This window comes from Trachemys scripta, chromosome 3 (genome assembly GCF_013100865.1).
Source record: "Trachemys scripta elegans isolate TJP31775 chromosome 3, CAS_Tse_1.0, whole genome shotgun sequence".
NCBI lineage: Eukaryota > Metazoa > Chordata > Testudines > Emydidae > Trachemys > Trachemys scripta.
Genome location: NC_048300.1, coordinates 70,719,282 through 70,733,543, shown reverse-complemented (window position 1 = coordinate 70,733,543; position 14,262 = coordinate 70,719,282). Strand labels below are relative to the sequence as shown.

Genomic DNA, 14,262 nt, shown 5'->3' with positions numbered 1-14,262 from the left:
CCCCCCCCCCCCCCCCCCCCGCCCCACCCACGCACAAACCAAGCAAAAACACAAAAAAAAAAAAGAAAAATAAATAAAAAAAAAAAAAAAAAAAAAAAAAAAACCTGTCAAATGATTAAAAGAATTAAGTGATTAATCACAAGATTAAAAAACTTTAAATCACAATTAAGCACACTCAAACAATAATATAATACCAATTTAAATTTATTATAAATATTTTGGATGTTTTTCTACATTTTCAAATCTTGATTTCAATTACAATGCAGAATACAAGTGCACAGTCTCACTTTATTATTTTTATTACAAGTATTAGCACTGTAAAAAATATAAACAAGAGGGCATATGAATGTTTAGCATATCTGGCATGTAAATACCTTGCAATGCTGGCTACCACAGTGCCGTGCGAACTCCTGTTCTCACAGCCAATGGGAGCTGCAGAGCTAGCGCTCGGGATGGGGCGGGGGCAGCATGCAGAGCCGCCTGCCGCACCTCCGCTAGGAGCAGCCGGGATAGGTCGCTGCTTGCAGGGAGCCACCTGAGGTGAGCGCTCCCTCAGATCCGGCATCCCGCACATCCTCCTGCACCACAACCTGCTTCCCCGTGCCCCCTCCCACACCCAAACTCCCTGTCGGCCCCACGCCAATTGGACTATAAACCTTCGATGAAGATCAGAAATGCCGGTTTATAGAGCTTTCCGGCTGGTGAAGTGCTGGATAAAACAGCTCTTACTGTATTTGAAAATATTGAAAAGCATCCAAAATATTTATAGTTTAAATTTGGTACTATATTATTGTTTAACAGCGTGATTAAAACTGTGATTAATCATGATTATTTTTAATTGAGTTAATTTGTTTTGAGTTTATCGCTTGAGTTAACTGCAATTAATTGACAGACCTACTTAAACATCAAGAAAAACAAAAAGGTGATTGTGCACTATTAATTTTGTCCCCCAGAATTTCAATGGACTACTACATTTGATATGTTGTTTTAATTATGGATGCATATATGTCTGAGCAAAAATTGTATTGTGAGGTATTTGATTAATAGCATTTGATTATATTAGAGAACTGTAATTGAATATTCAATTAATGACACAAATATACAGTATTCCTTTTATTACTTTACCCATATGTGTAAAATTATCATACTTATAAATTTATTTAGTATTTGTGTTTGTGAATAGACTCTCTCCTTCTTCTCTTTCTTGTTGGGGAAGCTGCTGTAGTATCATCAGAGTGCCACACATAATCCAAGTGTTTTGCCAGGGAATTTAGGTCGAGCATGCACAGGCCCTTGACTGTAATGAATATAGAAAGGGGACAGAGTATAAACTTGGGGATGAGGGGTGTGTGTGTGTGTGTGTGTGAGAGAGAAATAAAGTTACAGATGATCTATGAAATAACTGTGTTTCAAGGTGTTTGGTGAATTAACTTAATCTGACTGACCTTTTCAAATGTTTTGACAGATGAATATTTTGTAAAATAGACTGCAAGAAGCCTGCATGACTACTCATAACGTATTATTGCATAGAATTGTCCTAGGACAGATACAGTGTTGACTTCTATAAGAAGAAGAGGAGTACTTGTGACACCTTACAGACTAACAAATCCATTCCAGACAGTTGACAAAAAGGTGTTAGGATACTTAATATGGGGAAATAGATTCAATTTGTGTAATGACCCAGCCACTCCCAGTCTCTATTCAAGCCCAAGTTAATGGTATCTAGTTTGCAAATTAATTCTAGTTCAACGAGAAACTGCTGGAGTCTGTTTTTTTGTTGCAAAATTGCCACCTTTAAGTCTGTTACTGAGTGACCAGAGAAGTTGACGTGTTCTACTGGTTTTTAAATGTTATGATTCCTGATGTCATATTTGTGTCCACGTCCACTTATTCTTTTGTGTAGAGACTGTCCAGTTTGGCCAATGTACATGACAGAGCGGCATTGCTGGCACATGATGGCATATATCACATTGGTAGATGTGCAGGTGAACGAGCCCCTGATGGCATGGCTGATGTGATTAGGTCCTATGATGGTGTCACTTGAATAAATATGTGGACAGAGTTGGCATCGGATAGGTTTTGTTGCAAGGATAGGTTCCTGGGTTAGTGTTTTTGGTGTGTGGCTGCTGGTGACTATTTGCTTCAGGTTGAGGGGCTGTCTGTAAGCGAGGACTGGTCTGTCTCCCAAGATCTGTGAGAGTGAGAGATCGTCTTTCAGGATAGGTTGTAGATCTTTGATGATGCACTGGATAGGTTTTAGTTGGGGGCTGAAGGTGACTGCTAGTGGAGCTGCTTCACACACAGGGCTAGATTAACTCTCCTGGGGCCCTGTATACAAGTCTTTTTCCTAATTTAAAACAAAATGATCACAATTATGGCATTGAGGTTATTAACACTATACTAAACTTGCCTTTTAATTAACATAAAGCCATTCTGTGGTTACATTTCAGTCTTAAAACATGTAGAATATAGTTAATTCCAAATAGCCTACTTCTGACCTTAGAACAGCTGTTATATTAGTTTCTTTCTGGGAGGGAGTTTGGGTGCAGGAGGGGGCTCCAGGCTGGGGCAGAGTGTTGGAGTACAGGAGAGGATAAGGGGTGTGGGCTCTGGGAGGGAGTTTGGGTGCAGGAGAGGATTCTGACCTGGGGCAGGGGATTGGGGTGCAGGAGTGGGTGTGAGGTGCAGGCTCCAGCCTGGAGGTGCTTACCACACTTTTTGAAACTTCAGTCTTACTAAAAATATTCTTAAGTTCCACCAAAACAATGTTTTGTTCAACCCAAAATAAACATTTTTTTAACTTCTTTAACTTCTCGGAACTGCCCATGAACCAAAAAAAATCAGTTATTCATACAGATTTAATAGCGAATTATTTTTTTGCCCTCTTTCTAGCTTACTCATAGTTGTTGAAGGATATTTTCAAAATACCCATATCATCATTCTCCTTCCCCTCCTCTTCATTGGCATTCTGCACTGGAATGCCAGTGTGAAATCTTTCCAATATCCAGTAATTCACTCTGACATTTCTCCTCCCCTTCTTTCAACTTCAGCTGCTAAGGGAGCAGGATTTAAATGCACTGTGGCTTGGCTCCCATTTGATTAATTAATATGCTTGCATAATATTTGCTGTGTAGGGAGCATGAAGAGGAGCTGGAATGGGGGAGAGATATTTATCTGCCTATTCCCTTATGGAAAAGACTTGTATATTAGTTTAATTCCATATATATATATATATATATATATATATAATATTAGTTTAATTAATGGAAATTAAATGAATATATATATATATATATATATAGTCTTTTATATTATATTTATATTTATATTAAATAATGTGGCCCTACAGAAAGTTAAAAGTATACTCTTTTGGTTGAGAAGTTTTAGTACCTTCATGCTTTGTAACAAGCACTTGAAATTTGGCAAGGGATTTGCCCTAGTAATTAAGGATGTACCTCTTGCTGACCACTTGCAAATGTAGACAAATTTGGGCATATTTTCATGTGCTCAGTAGCGACTTGTTAACTTGGCTGCTAAATTCTCTGAAGCTTCCCATTACCCTAGGTATGCTCCACCCATCCTTGCTCCTAACTACCAGCTGGACTGCACATGCCCCATCCCCAGAGAGTAACTGAGCACATTCCAGTCCAAGGTTGCATGACCAGTCTAGAGCTTTCCTGCAGCTGTTTTTCCTATCTGCCAGGGGCTACTGCAACACCGGAATTGAAAGCAGAAGACTCTTCTGTTGGCATTCAGGCAGTGAGCCGGAGGAGGAGGAAGTCAAGTGGCACATGCAGAGGGTTGAGGAACGTGGAAGGAGATATGCAGGTGCAGGAACCAGCAGGGGAGGACAGGAGGATGAGATAGGAACAAAGGGGAGAAGAGGTAGAGGGACAGGAACTGAGGATGGGGGAATATAGGACAGGGACGAACGTTGGGTGGGAGGCAGATGGGCAAAAGCTGCAGGATTGCAACAGGGTAGGGGATAGGGCAGGAGCTGGGGAAGTGGGAATAGGAGAAAAGGAAAGGGAGTGGCTTGAGGGATGGGGACAGACAAAGGTCTGTAACCACTAGGGAACGCTATGATACCGGAGTCTCACAAGTCCTTTGCTGTCTAACAAATTAGGTGGGTCCTGAAGGGGAGAAAAATAGTATTTGATCATGTAATTAAAGACTATATTCCTGCACAGATAACCTCAATGCTGGCATGTCCTGATTTTTGAGTGCTTAACTTTGCAACCTTAATCATCTTTTTAACATGTGTGGGGGTTTTTTTTGGATGCATACAAATATATCTTCCCTATACTATAGTAAGATTATTTCCTATTCCATAAGGGTTTCTATAAGAAAATGTTTGTTTCCTCAGTCAAAGCTAAACATGGTGTGCTCTTGGTTTCAAAACTTACAGAATGACTTTGATTGCTGTGTGAACATTTCTAGCCTTACTAACATAAGTAAAAATAGCCTGGGAACAAAGATGGAGCAATTGTAGTTTTTAAAGAAGTAAGCTGTAAACACAAGACGTTGTATCACTCGGTGTGATCCAGCGAACCGCTACAGGCTTCAGGAATTGCATTATACTGAAATAACTCCTCACTCTGTTGCTATAAAAAGTCTGTCCAAAGTACTGAATGCTGCTATAGTTGCAGTGGAAATGTAGTGTGTTAGCACTGAAGTTGGGTCAGAGACTCAAGGCTATCTTGGGCTGCTTAAGTTAGATATTCTAAAGGCCTGATTTCCCCTCCCTGCTCCCCCCACCCCGCTCAGAAACACTGAGCACAACTTAAAAAGAACAGGAGTACTTGTGGCACCTTCGAGACTAACAAATTTATTTGAGCATAAGCTTTCGTGCCCACTTCATCGGATGCATAGAATGGAACATATAGTGAGGAGATATATATAATGTGTGTGTGTGTATATATATATATATATATGCAGAGAACATGAAAAGGTGGGAGTTGCCCAACCAACTCTAAGAGGCTAATTAATTAAGATGAACTGTTGTCAGCAGGAGCAGGAAATAGATTCAATGTGTGTAATGGCTCAGCCATTCCCAGTCTCTATTTAAGCCTAAATTGATAGTATCTAGTTTGCATATCAATTCAAGTTCAGCATTTTCTCATTGGAGTCTGTTTTTGAAGCTTTTCTGTTGCAAAATTGCCACCTTTAAATCTGTTACTGAATGGCCAGAGAGGTTGAAGTGTTCTCCTACTTATTTTTGAATGTTATGATTTCCTGATGTCAGATTTGTGTCCATTTATTCTTTTGCATAGAGACTGTCCGGTTTGGCCAATGTACATGGCAGAGGGGCATTGCTGGCACATGATGGCATATATCACATCGGTAGGTGGTGTGGTGTGGTGATTAGGTCCTATGATGATGTCACTTGAATAGATATGTGGACAGAGTTGGCATCAGGCTTTGTTGCAAGGATAGGTTCCTGGGTTAGTGTTTTTGTTCTGTGGTGTGTGGTTGCTGGTGAGCACAACTTGTACCTCTTGACTGTTCAGTCCCTCTTTCAAATCCAATTCCAAATGTTTAGGAGAAACTTGGTTACAAATACATCCAATAATATCATTTATATCCACATTTACCATTGTTAGAAACTATTTTACAACCATAGCTGGAAACAACGAAGCAAAATTTCTGGAAGGGATTGGCAGCATGCTTTGGGCTAAAATAGTTGCTCTTCCTTCCCTTAGTTCTCTCACCCCCTTCCCCACCTTTACAGTGGTGCCAGCCCTCATTTTATTGGAAGTCTCATGAATTTTGAATGCTTGGGGTTGGCAATACTCAACTAACCAGAGTAGACAGGGAAATTGAGCCAGAATATACGATGCTTGTGTCAGGGACTGTCTGTGTGTCATGAGTGGTGGTGACTGGTGAGCATGTTGCTGGGTTTTAATCTATTAGACCCCCCACCCCTTCCTGTAAAACTCTTGCCAAGCATGATTCTGGCAGTGCTGTTTCTGACAACACTTTTGGAACACTGTTGTTGCTCGAACCTCACTAACGGTAGTACAAAAGAAAGACAAATAGGAGCATGGGAGAGTGGAAGAAGATAATGTTGGGAGCAACAGATGACTGAGTGGAGAGCAGCATGATATTTAGCAGGCTCAAGCAAAGACCTGAGCTGAATGACAGCAGCAACAGCTTGCACACTTAGAGAAGGCAGCAGAATCAGATTCATGTTTCTTGAGCCAAAAATAAATTATTAATAATATTCTAATATGTTGTCTTTTATAAAGTGGAGTACCAAATCAATTTTTTTATCCATTATTGCTGCTTTGGGGATTTATAAGACCTGTCTCAGATTTCCTAAAATATACCTTTCTTGATTGAGTTACTTCTTTGCTGGAGGTTGTTGGCAAGATCTGAATGGCGATGTAACTTGTAGCTGTAACCTGAACTGTCATTGAGTTAGTATCCCTTCCCATCTCAATTTAATATTTGGGAGAAAGGGAGTATATTCGATTATAGCCTCAAGTGATGTGATATGAGAACCAGAAGATCTTCAACAACCTGAAACTCCAAAAGTCATACGAAAAGTGGAAACTTGGTTAAATTACAAAGGATGAATATATTTAAAAAAGCAACAACAACAACAAAAAACCAGAAACATGCAGAGATAAATTTAGAAAGCCCCCGGCATAAAATGAGAGTGAATTACCTAGGGACATGACAGGTAACAAGAAAACATCTTATAACTACATTAGAAGGAAGAGGAAGATGAAGGACAGGGTAGGCCCTTTACTGCATTTTCTCTTATTATCTTTCTGTCCTCAATGAGTAATAGCTGGAGTGTTAAATGCCTTTTTAGTTTGTTTTCACCAGAAAGGTTAGCAATGATCAGACAACTAGCATAGTGAACATCAGTGTAAATGAGGTAGGATTTGAGGGTAAGATAAGAAAAGAACAAGTTAAGAATTAATTAGACAAGTTACATGTCTTCAAGTTGTCAGGGCCTGGTGAAATACACCCTAGAATATTTAAGGAAATAACTGAAGAGATCTCTGAGCCATTACTGATTATCTTTGAGATCCCAGAGGACTCAAAAAGGGCAAATGCAGAACCTATCTATAAAATGTGGAATAAGGACAACCCAGGGAATTGTAGATTAGTCAGTTTAATTTAACCCAGAAAGATAATACAGCAAATAATTGAGATCAATTTGTAGGCACCTAGAAGATATGTTGATAAGTAACAGTCAACATGGATTTGTCAAGAACAAATTATGTCGATCTAACCTAATATCCTTCTCTCACCGGGTAGCAATCCTGGTGGATGGGGGAAGCAACAGACATGATATAGCTTGACTTTAGTAAGGCTTTTGATACTGTCTCAGATGACCTCATAAACTAGGGAAATTAGCCCAGATGAATTTATACAAGGTGAGTGCACAATTGGTTGGAAAACTGTACTCCGAATAGTTATCAATAGTTCACAGTCAAGCTGAAGACATATTGAATGGAATCCTGCAGGGATCTGTCCTGCAACTGGTTCTATTCAGTATCTCCATAAATAATTTGGATAATGGCATACATAGTACACTTTTATAAAGTTTGCAGATAGTACCAAGCTGGGAGGGGTTGCAAGTGCATTGGAGGACCGAGTTAGAATTCAAAACTATCTTGACAAGCTGGAGAAATGGTCTGAAATTCAATAAGGACTACACTTAGGAAGGAATAATCAATTGCACAAATACAAAATGGGAAATGACTGCCTAGAAAGGGGTACTGCAGAAAAGGATCAGGAGTTTATAGTGGATCACAAAGTAAATATGAGTCAACAATGTAATACTATTGTCCACCCCCCCCCCCACCAAAAAAAAGTGAACTTAGTCCTGTCTCAGTGCAGGGGACTGGCCTAGAAGACCTATTGAAGTCCCTTCCAGTCCTACATTTTTATGACTCAGGTCTTCCAAAGTTCTCCAGCAACAAAAGTAAAGGGAAGAACTGAAGTTTTAAAAGTAACAAATAAGCATTTTTTTTTCTTGGGGGTTGGGGGCGGGAGTAGGAAGAAATATGAGGCCATCCAGATTTCACCCTTAGTATTTAAGAAATTAGTGCATTTTTATAATGTTACAAAGTCTGTTTCTAATTTCTTCTTAAATGTATGGTTTTGCGGTCTGTGTGTTCTGCTTTTTAGTGTCAGTTTGAATCACTTCAAAGAGCTGAAAAAGAATAAAGGACACCATTGGGTTCTTAATAGGGTCAGCATCCCCAATCCACTACTGATGTCTGTCTGTGGAAATGGGAAGCTTCAGTTCTAGCGACAGCATCTGTTTGTACTTGAAAGTAGCTGGAAATGAGGCTGAAGCTGCCCTGAATAAGGGTAAACAGGTCGGTCTCTTTTTTTTTTTTCTTTTTTCTTTTTTTAAACCTTCTGTTCTACCCATAGGGTGGAGCTTTTAATTGCTGTCTCCCCACCCCCATATTCACAGTCACTTCATCCCTATCTGAAACCACTGTACCACAAAGGGCTTCAGATCTTAGATTCTACATCTCTGACTGTAGTCAGTTTCAGCAAAAAGAATAGTGATTTGAGGTAGTGAAAGAGATTCCTCTTTTCCCCCCTCCTCCTTACGAGACTATTGTGTTGCCTTTTTTGGGTCTGGCTTTGAGGGGAATCAATATGGCTAACCCTTTCTGACCATTCAAGTGGGTAATAATCTTAGCCCCTCAGATTGTTCCTTCTGAACTAGCTATTTCATATACAGAAAATTTAAATAGCTTAACAGCTCATTTTAAACATGACCCAGTAAGTGTGTTAAAATATTTAACCCATTTAGTGTTAATAGAGAGAGTTGTTCACAGCAGTTCAGCATGAAGCTGTTTCCATATTCATATACAATTGAGGTCATTTAAGCTTGCATTTGGTAAAACATGTATAATCTAAACTGACAATGTATTTTTACTTCAGATTTTCATGTGTGTGTTTGTGCAGTAATTTCAAGGGACATATGCAGTATTAGAACACAGATTTGTTTAAAGATAATGCCTTCTTCATGGTGGTAATCCTTATTAGCATCTTGAGTCAAGACATCAATAGATGCAATGTTTAAGGGGGGGATGGTTTAGTGCTACTTAAGTTTGCTGCAGAGATGAGTTGAAGGGTTTTTTCCCCTAATAGCATTTTTGTTTAGATAACAGATGTTAATCTAAAAATATTCTGCTCTTTTGATAACTGGTATTGAAAAACATGTCTTTGTTACCTAATGTGTTCAAATAATCATCATAAATTGGAGAGAACACATCCAATACAGATAGAGAGCATGATGAGAAATGCATGATGTTATTTTTGAATCCAGAAACCCATTTAATTAATCAAACTGTTTAAAAATATGTATATTGTCTGAAGCCTATAATATGGTTTAATGTTTAAATGAGATTTTTTTTTAAAGTGGTGAGTAATTTACCAGTGAATACTATATTTGTTTAAATTGAGTAAATGGGAATGAAATCTTTGGCTAAGTATACTGTTTCACTGAACAAATATTTAAGGTTAAAGTCCTTTGCTAAGACTGCAAACAACGGTGCTGTTTCAAAGACCAGAGAATCATCAAGCAGGGATGTCACACTTACTTCCTTAGCACTAGGGGGAGTTCCTCTGATTGGTTTAAGGCATAGTTGCCCAAATCTTCCAGAATAACTGGCGATTTTTGGGTTTCCAAGTTGACGCTTTAAAGGGGCCTGACTTTCAGATTCAGGCCCCTCTAAGGTGTCTTAATTTGGGCACTCAAAAATCACCGGTTGCTTTTAGCAATTTGTCCTACTATAGGGAAGCTTGCATTGCTGTTGGCTATTATTTCACAAACCCAATTAAAATCATCTTAGAAATCTCTTTTCTCAGACTTACTATGCATTAATATGAAAACTGATCATTTGCTGCTTATCATGCCATTTAATTGTCCTGGCAGGATTTGGTGGTGGCTGACTTTTCTTCTAATAAGAACGTTGATCTGCTTTAAAGGAATACTATTTTTTATTTTACAGCTTGATTGGAGGCAGTGGTTGCTGCTCTGAAGAGAGAGGCAAAGACCTAACAAAAACTTGGCTGTCATAACTCCTTAGTTGTGCTTTGAAGCTGTAGGCCCAAGGATTTGCTTTGTTTCAAGGCAACTTCTGTTGTATACCAATCACACTGTACAAAAGGGAAAGATTAATTTCAGACCAATATTCTAGGTGTACTAAACGCAAAGAATATATTTCCTATTGAGGACAGTTACCTATATTTATTAAATATAAACAGAGGTGGTGTTGTCAGAACAAGCTACATTTTACATAAACACTAAAATGGAGGGTGTTAAAGGGGTGCTAAGCAAGATGCATTATCACCATTATACAGATGGTGAAAATAGTGGACAGAAGTTGGACAACTTGTCTGAGGTCAGAAAGCAAGTCAGTTGTATAGCACATACCAGAACTGAGGTTTCTTGCCAGCCAAGTATCTGAATCCATTAGACCATATAGTATTATAGTGAAAGATAAGGAATCAAAGAGAATATTAATTGACACAATGAAGAGAAATGGCCTTCAAAACTATCAAATCTTTTAGATTTGAAAAGTGAACATCAAATCCTAGATTTCTTTTCTTTTTTTCTTTCATGACATTAAACCACCTGATATTAGGGTAATACCTGATTCTAGGATTGTACACTATCTGTAAAATCTCCCCAGTGAAATTGGAAAGCCTCAGTATTTCAATATGTCTGAACAAAATACATGCTTCAGAAAACTGGATACATTTTGCAATACGGCCTGTGAAAATTTCATTTTGTTTAAAATCATTCTTTACATAGAAATGTTCGAAATTTCTTGCATTCTAATGTGAAAACCACATTTAATGAAAAGCAAAATGCCCTGTAATTCCAAATAATTTGTTTCAGCAAAACTCTGAAAAATGCTTTGATGGCTTTGTTGGATTGTGATGATTGTTACTGTTTTGGCCACAAATTGTATATGCAGCTAGTCTGTGCTAAAACTCTCTCTACTAATTTCATTGCTCCGGTGTTTCCTCTTCTCTCTTCTCCTGCACTTGTTCCATCTATTTCTTCTAAACAGGAACAACCTTAACTTTGGCGTTTCCTGATTTGTCTGTTTTTAAATGGTTAACCATGCAACTTTTAGTAGTCTTTTTAGTCTATATTTCTGCATTACATGTGAGTGTGTAACTAATCTGTTTTGGTTTTGTTTTTGTTTTTTTTTTATTCTCTGTTTGGCTAAATTTGTACAGCACTAGCTTCTTCGGACCTGACAGTATTGTCATCTGTTACGTACTTTGCAAGAACAACCTGCACAAGATCAGGGCCTTCCATATTTTATTGGTGGAGAGAATATTTGGGGTACAAAATCCAGGGTTTAGTCCTATACGAGGCAACCTCCATTGAACCTGTGCCTCTATGTACAAAGGCCTGTGTTAAAATGATTCTCTTCTGGCCTGGAGCTCCATAAATGTCACTCTTAAATGGCCAGTAATTGTTTTTTTGTTTTTTTTTTTTTTTTGTTTTGTTTTCAAATGACATGAGACTGTCTCCTGAGAAGTAGAGCACCAACTCTAGAATACTAGTATCCCCTTTTGTGTAGTTCTAAAGCTAGGAGTTGGAAGACTTTGGTTCTATGCTTGACTCTGTGCCAGCTCGCTATGTGACCTTGAACAAGTTATTTAATTCTGTTGTACCTCAGAAAACATATGGAAAATGGTGAAATGTATACTTGACTTTTGAGGGCCTGTGATTTAAAAAAAAACTGTATAAGTGTAAAGTAGAATTTAATTATTTTTCTGATAGCAGGAGACTGATTCTAGAATGGAAATTCAGGACTCTTGTTTGTTTAGTACAATGGCTAGGCCACTTAAGCCAACTTGATGTATATTTTCTCTTTGAAGCCCTGTGAACAATAAGTAGTACTGAAACTTTAATTTGTATAATTCTTAAACTAGCGCATAGAGATTTATTTTTACTTGAAGGTTGATCTGCTGACTTGTAGGATATACTGAGAAACTTGATGTTTTTGGTGTCTGTACTTGTCAAGCTCTTTATTTGAGGAGTTAGATAAAATGTCCTACGTTTTTTATTCTACAAAGATGCTTACAAATTATCATTGGTCTATTATATAATCTTTGCAGGGCGAACTCTTCTGGAAAAACTGTTCAGCCAGCAGGAGAATGCCCCACAGGAAGAAGCAGAAAAGCTATGTTCTAGGATCATTGCGATGGGGCTCCTACTTCCTTTCAGCGATTGCTTCAGAGAACCATGTAATCAGAGTGCGCAGCAGAGCACGCCCACGTTTGATGTAAGTTGCAGAATATATATTGTAGTTACTTATCATGAAAATTTTAAATTAGCAATGGTTTATGATACCTAACAATCTAGGAAAATTCTCCTCTTAGAGAGAACTTTTTCTCCCTGTGATCAAGTGACTAAAATTATCATCTTAAATGTGGGCAACTAAATTTAGTGTTTGGGTTCATACATGTTCATGACTGGATATACAAAATATAATGGAAACAATTATTTCCCCTTTCCCATAAAATGGTCTTCCTCAATATTTGAGGGCATAATGGTAGTGTCTGCTACATTGCTGTACTGTAAACTGGTGAAAATAATAGCTACACCAACCCTCTTCTCTTTTTTGTAGGAAGGTATACATGGCTTTCTGCATTTCAATCATAAGATCATACCTGGTCTCCTGCAAGTCCGATGGTAGCTTCACTGGAAAACCAACAGTATACCATTCTGGCAATGCCAGATTAAGAAATGTTTGGGGCCCCATGTACAATGGCAACTGGGGGGACATCTTCCCTGCTTCTGGGGAGAGGGGTTGGGTCCTACCCTCAGACTCCGAGGCCCTGGAGTGTGTGTGTTGTAGAATGAGCCCACAGTGTGCAGACAGGGCTCTTATTGGCCCTATGTTCTTTTGTGTGTTTCTGCCTCCCTTCCCCCAACACCCCAAGGTGGGAGCCCTGTGCAAATGTACTAAATGCACAGTTTGATAATCTAGGCCTGCATGCTGCCATGAAACTCCACAGAACTCCAGTGGGATGTCTCTGTGCAACTGAATGTTCCTTCCTAAGTGGAGTACTTTGCATTTGTCCTTATTACATTTCATTCTGTTTACTTCAGACCATTTCTCAACTTTGTCGAGATCATTTTGAATTTTAATACTATCCTCCAAAGTACATACCAAGCTGGGAACGGTTTCATCGTCCACAAATTTATAAGTGTACCCTTTATGCCATTATTTAAATCATTGATGAAGATATTGAACAGAACTGGATCCAGAACTGATCCCTGCGGAAGCCCACTTGACATTCCCTTCCAGTTTGATAGTGAACCACTGATAACTATTCTCTGGGAAAGGTTTTCCAACCAGTTCTACATCCTCCTTATAGGAGTTCCATCTAGGCTGTATTTCCCTAATTTGTTTATAAGAAGGTCATGGAAGACAGTATCAAAACCCTTACTAAAGTCAAGATATACCATATCTGCTGCTTCCCCCTCTCTATAAGGCTTGTTACCATTTCAAAGAAAGCTGTTAGGTTGGTTTGACACAATTTGTTCTTGACAAATCCATGCTGATAGTTACTTACCAACTTCTTATCTTTCGGGTGTCTGCAAATTGATTGCTTAATTATTTACTCCATTATATTTCTGGATACTATTCCCCTTTTTATAGATTGGCACTATATTTGCCCTTTTCCAGTTCTCTGGAATCTCACCCTGTTTTCCATGACTTTTTGAAGATGATCGCTAATAGTTCAGATATCTCCTCAGTCAGCTCCTTGAGTATACTAGAATATATTTCATCAGGCCCCGGTGACTTAAAAATTACGTAGACAAGTGAGATGTTTTCAACTTGTTCTTTCCCTATTTTAGCCTCTGATTCTACCAGTTTTCACTGGTATTCATTAAGTTAGATGTCCAGTTTCTATTAAACTTTTTTTGGTGAAAACTGAAACAAAAAAGTCATTTAGCACTTCTGCCATTTCAACATTTTCTGTTATTTCCCCCCCTCATTGAGTGATGGGCCTCCCCTGTCCTTGGTCTTCCTCTTACTTCTAATATATTAGTAGAATGTTTTCTGTTACCCTTTGTCTCTAGTTTAATTTCATTTTGTGTCTTGGCCTTTCTAATTTTGTCCCTACATATTTGTGTTATTTGTTTATATTCATCCTTTATAATTTGACCTAGTTTCCACTTTTTGTAGGACTCTTTTTTAAGTTTCGGATAAAGCATTTGAACAAAGCATAATGGTAGGTGAG

General features: G+C 38.5%; 1 protein-coding gene across 2 annotated transcripts in view; it reads left to right on the top strand.

Moving 5' to 3' along the window:
- FMN2 (formin 2) overlaps positions 1–14,262 on the top strand; it is a 229,686-nt gene that overhangs the window by 19,089 nt on the left and 196,335 nt on the right. For both annotated transcript variants that reach the window (XM_034765035.1, XM_034765034.1), the window contains exon 2: positions 12,127–12,293. In XM_034765035.1, coding sequence (XP_034620926.1) covers positions 12,127–12,293 — 167 coding nt within the window. The remainder of the gene's footprint in view (positions 1–12,126; positions 12,294–14,262) is intronic.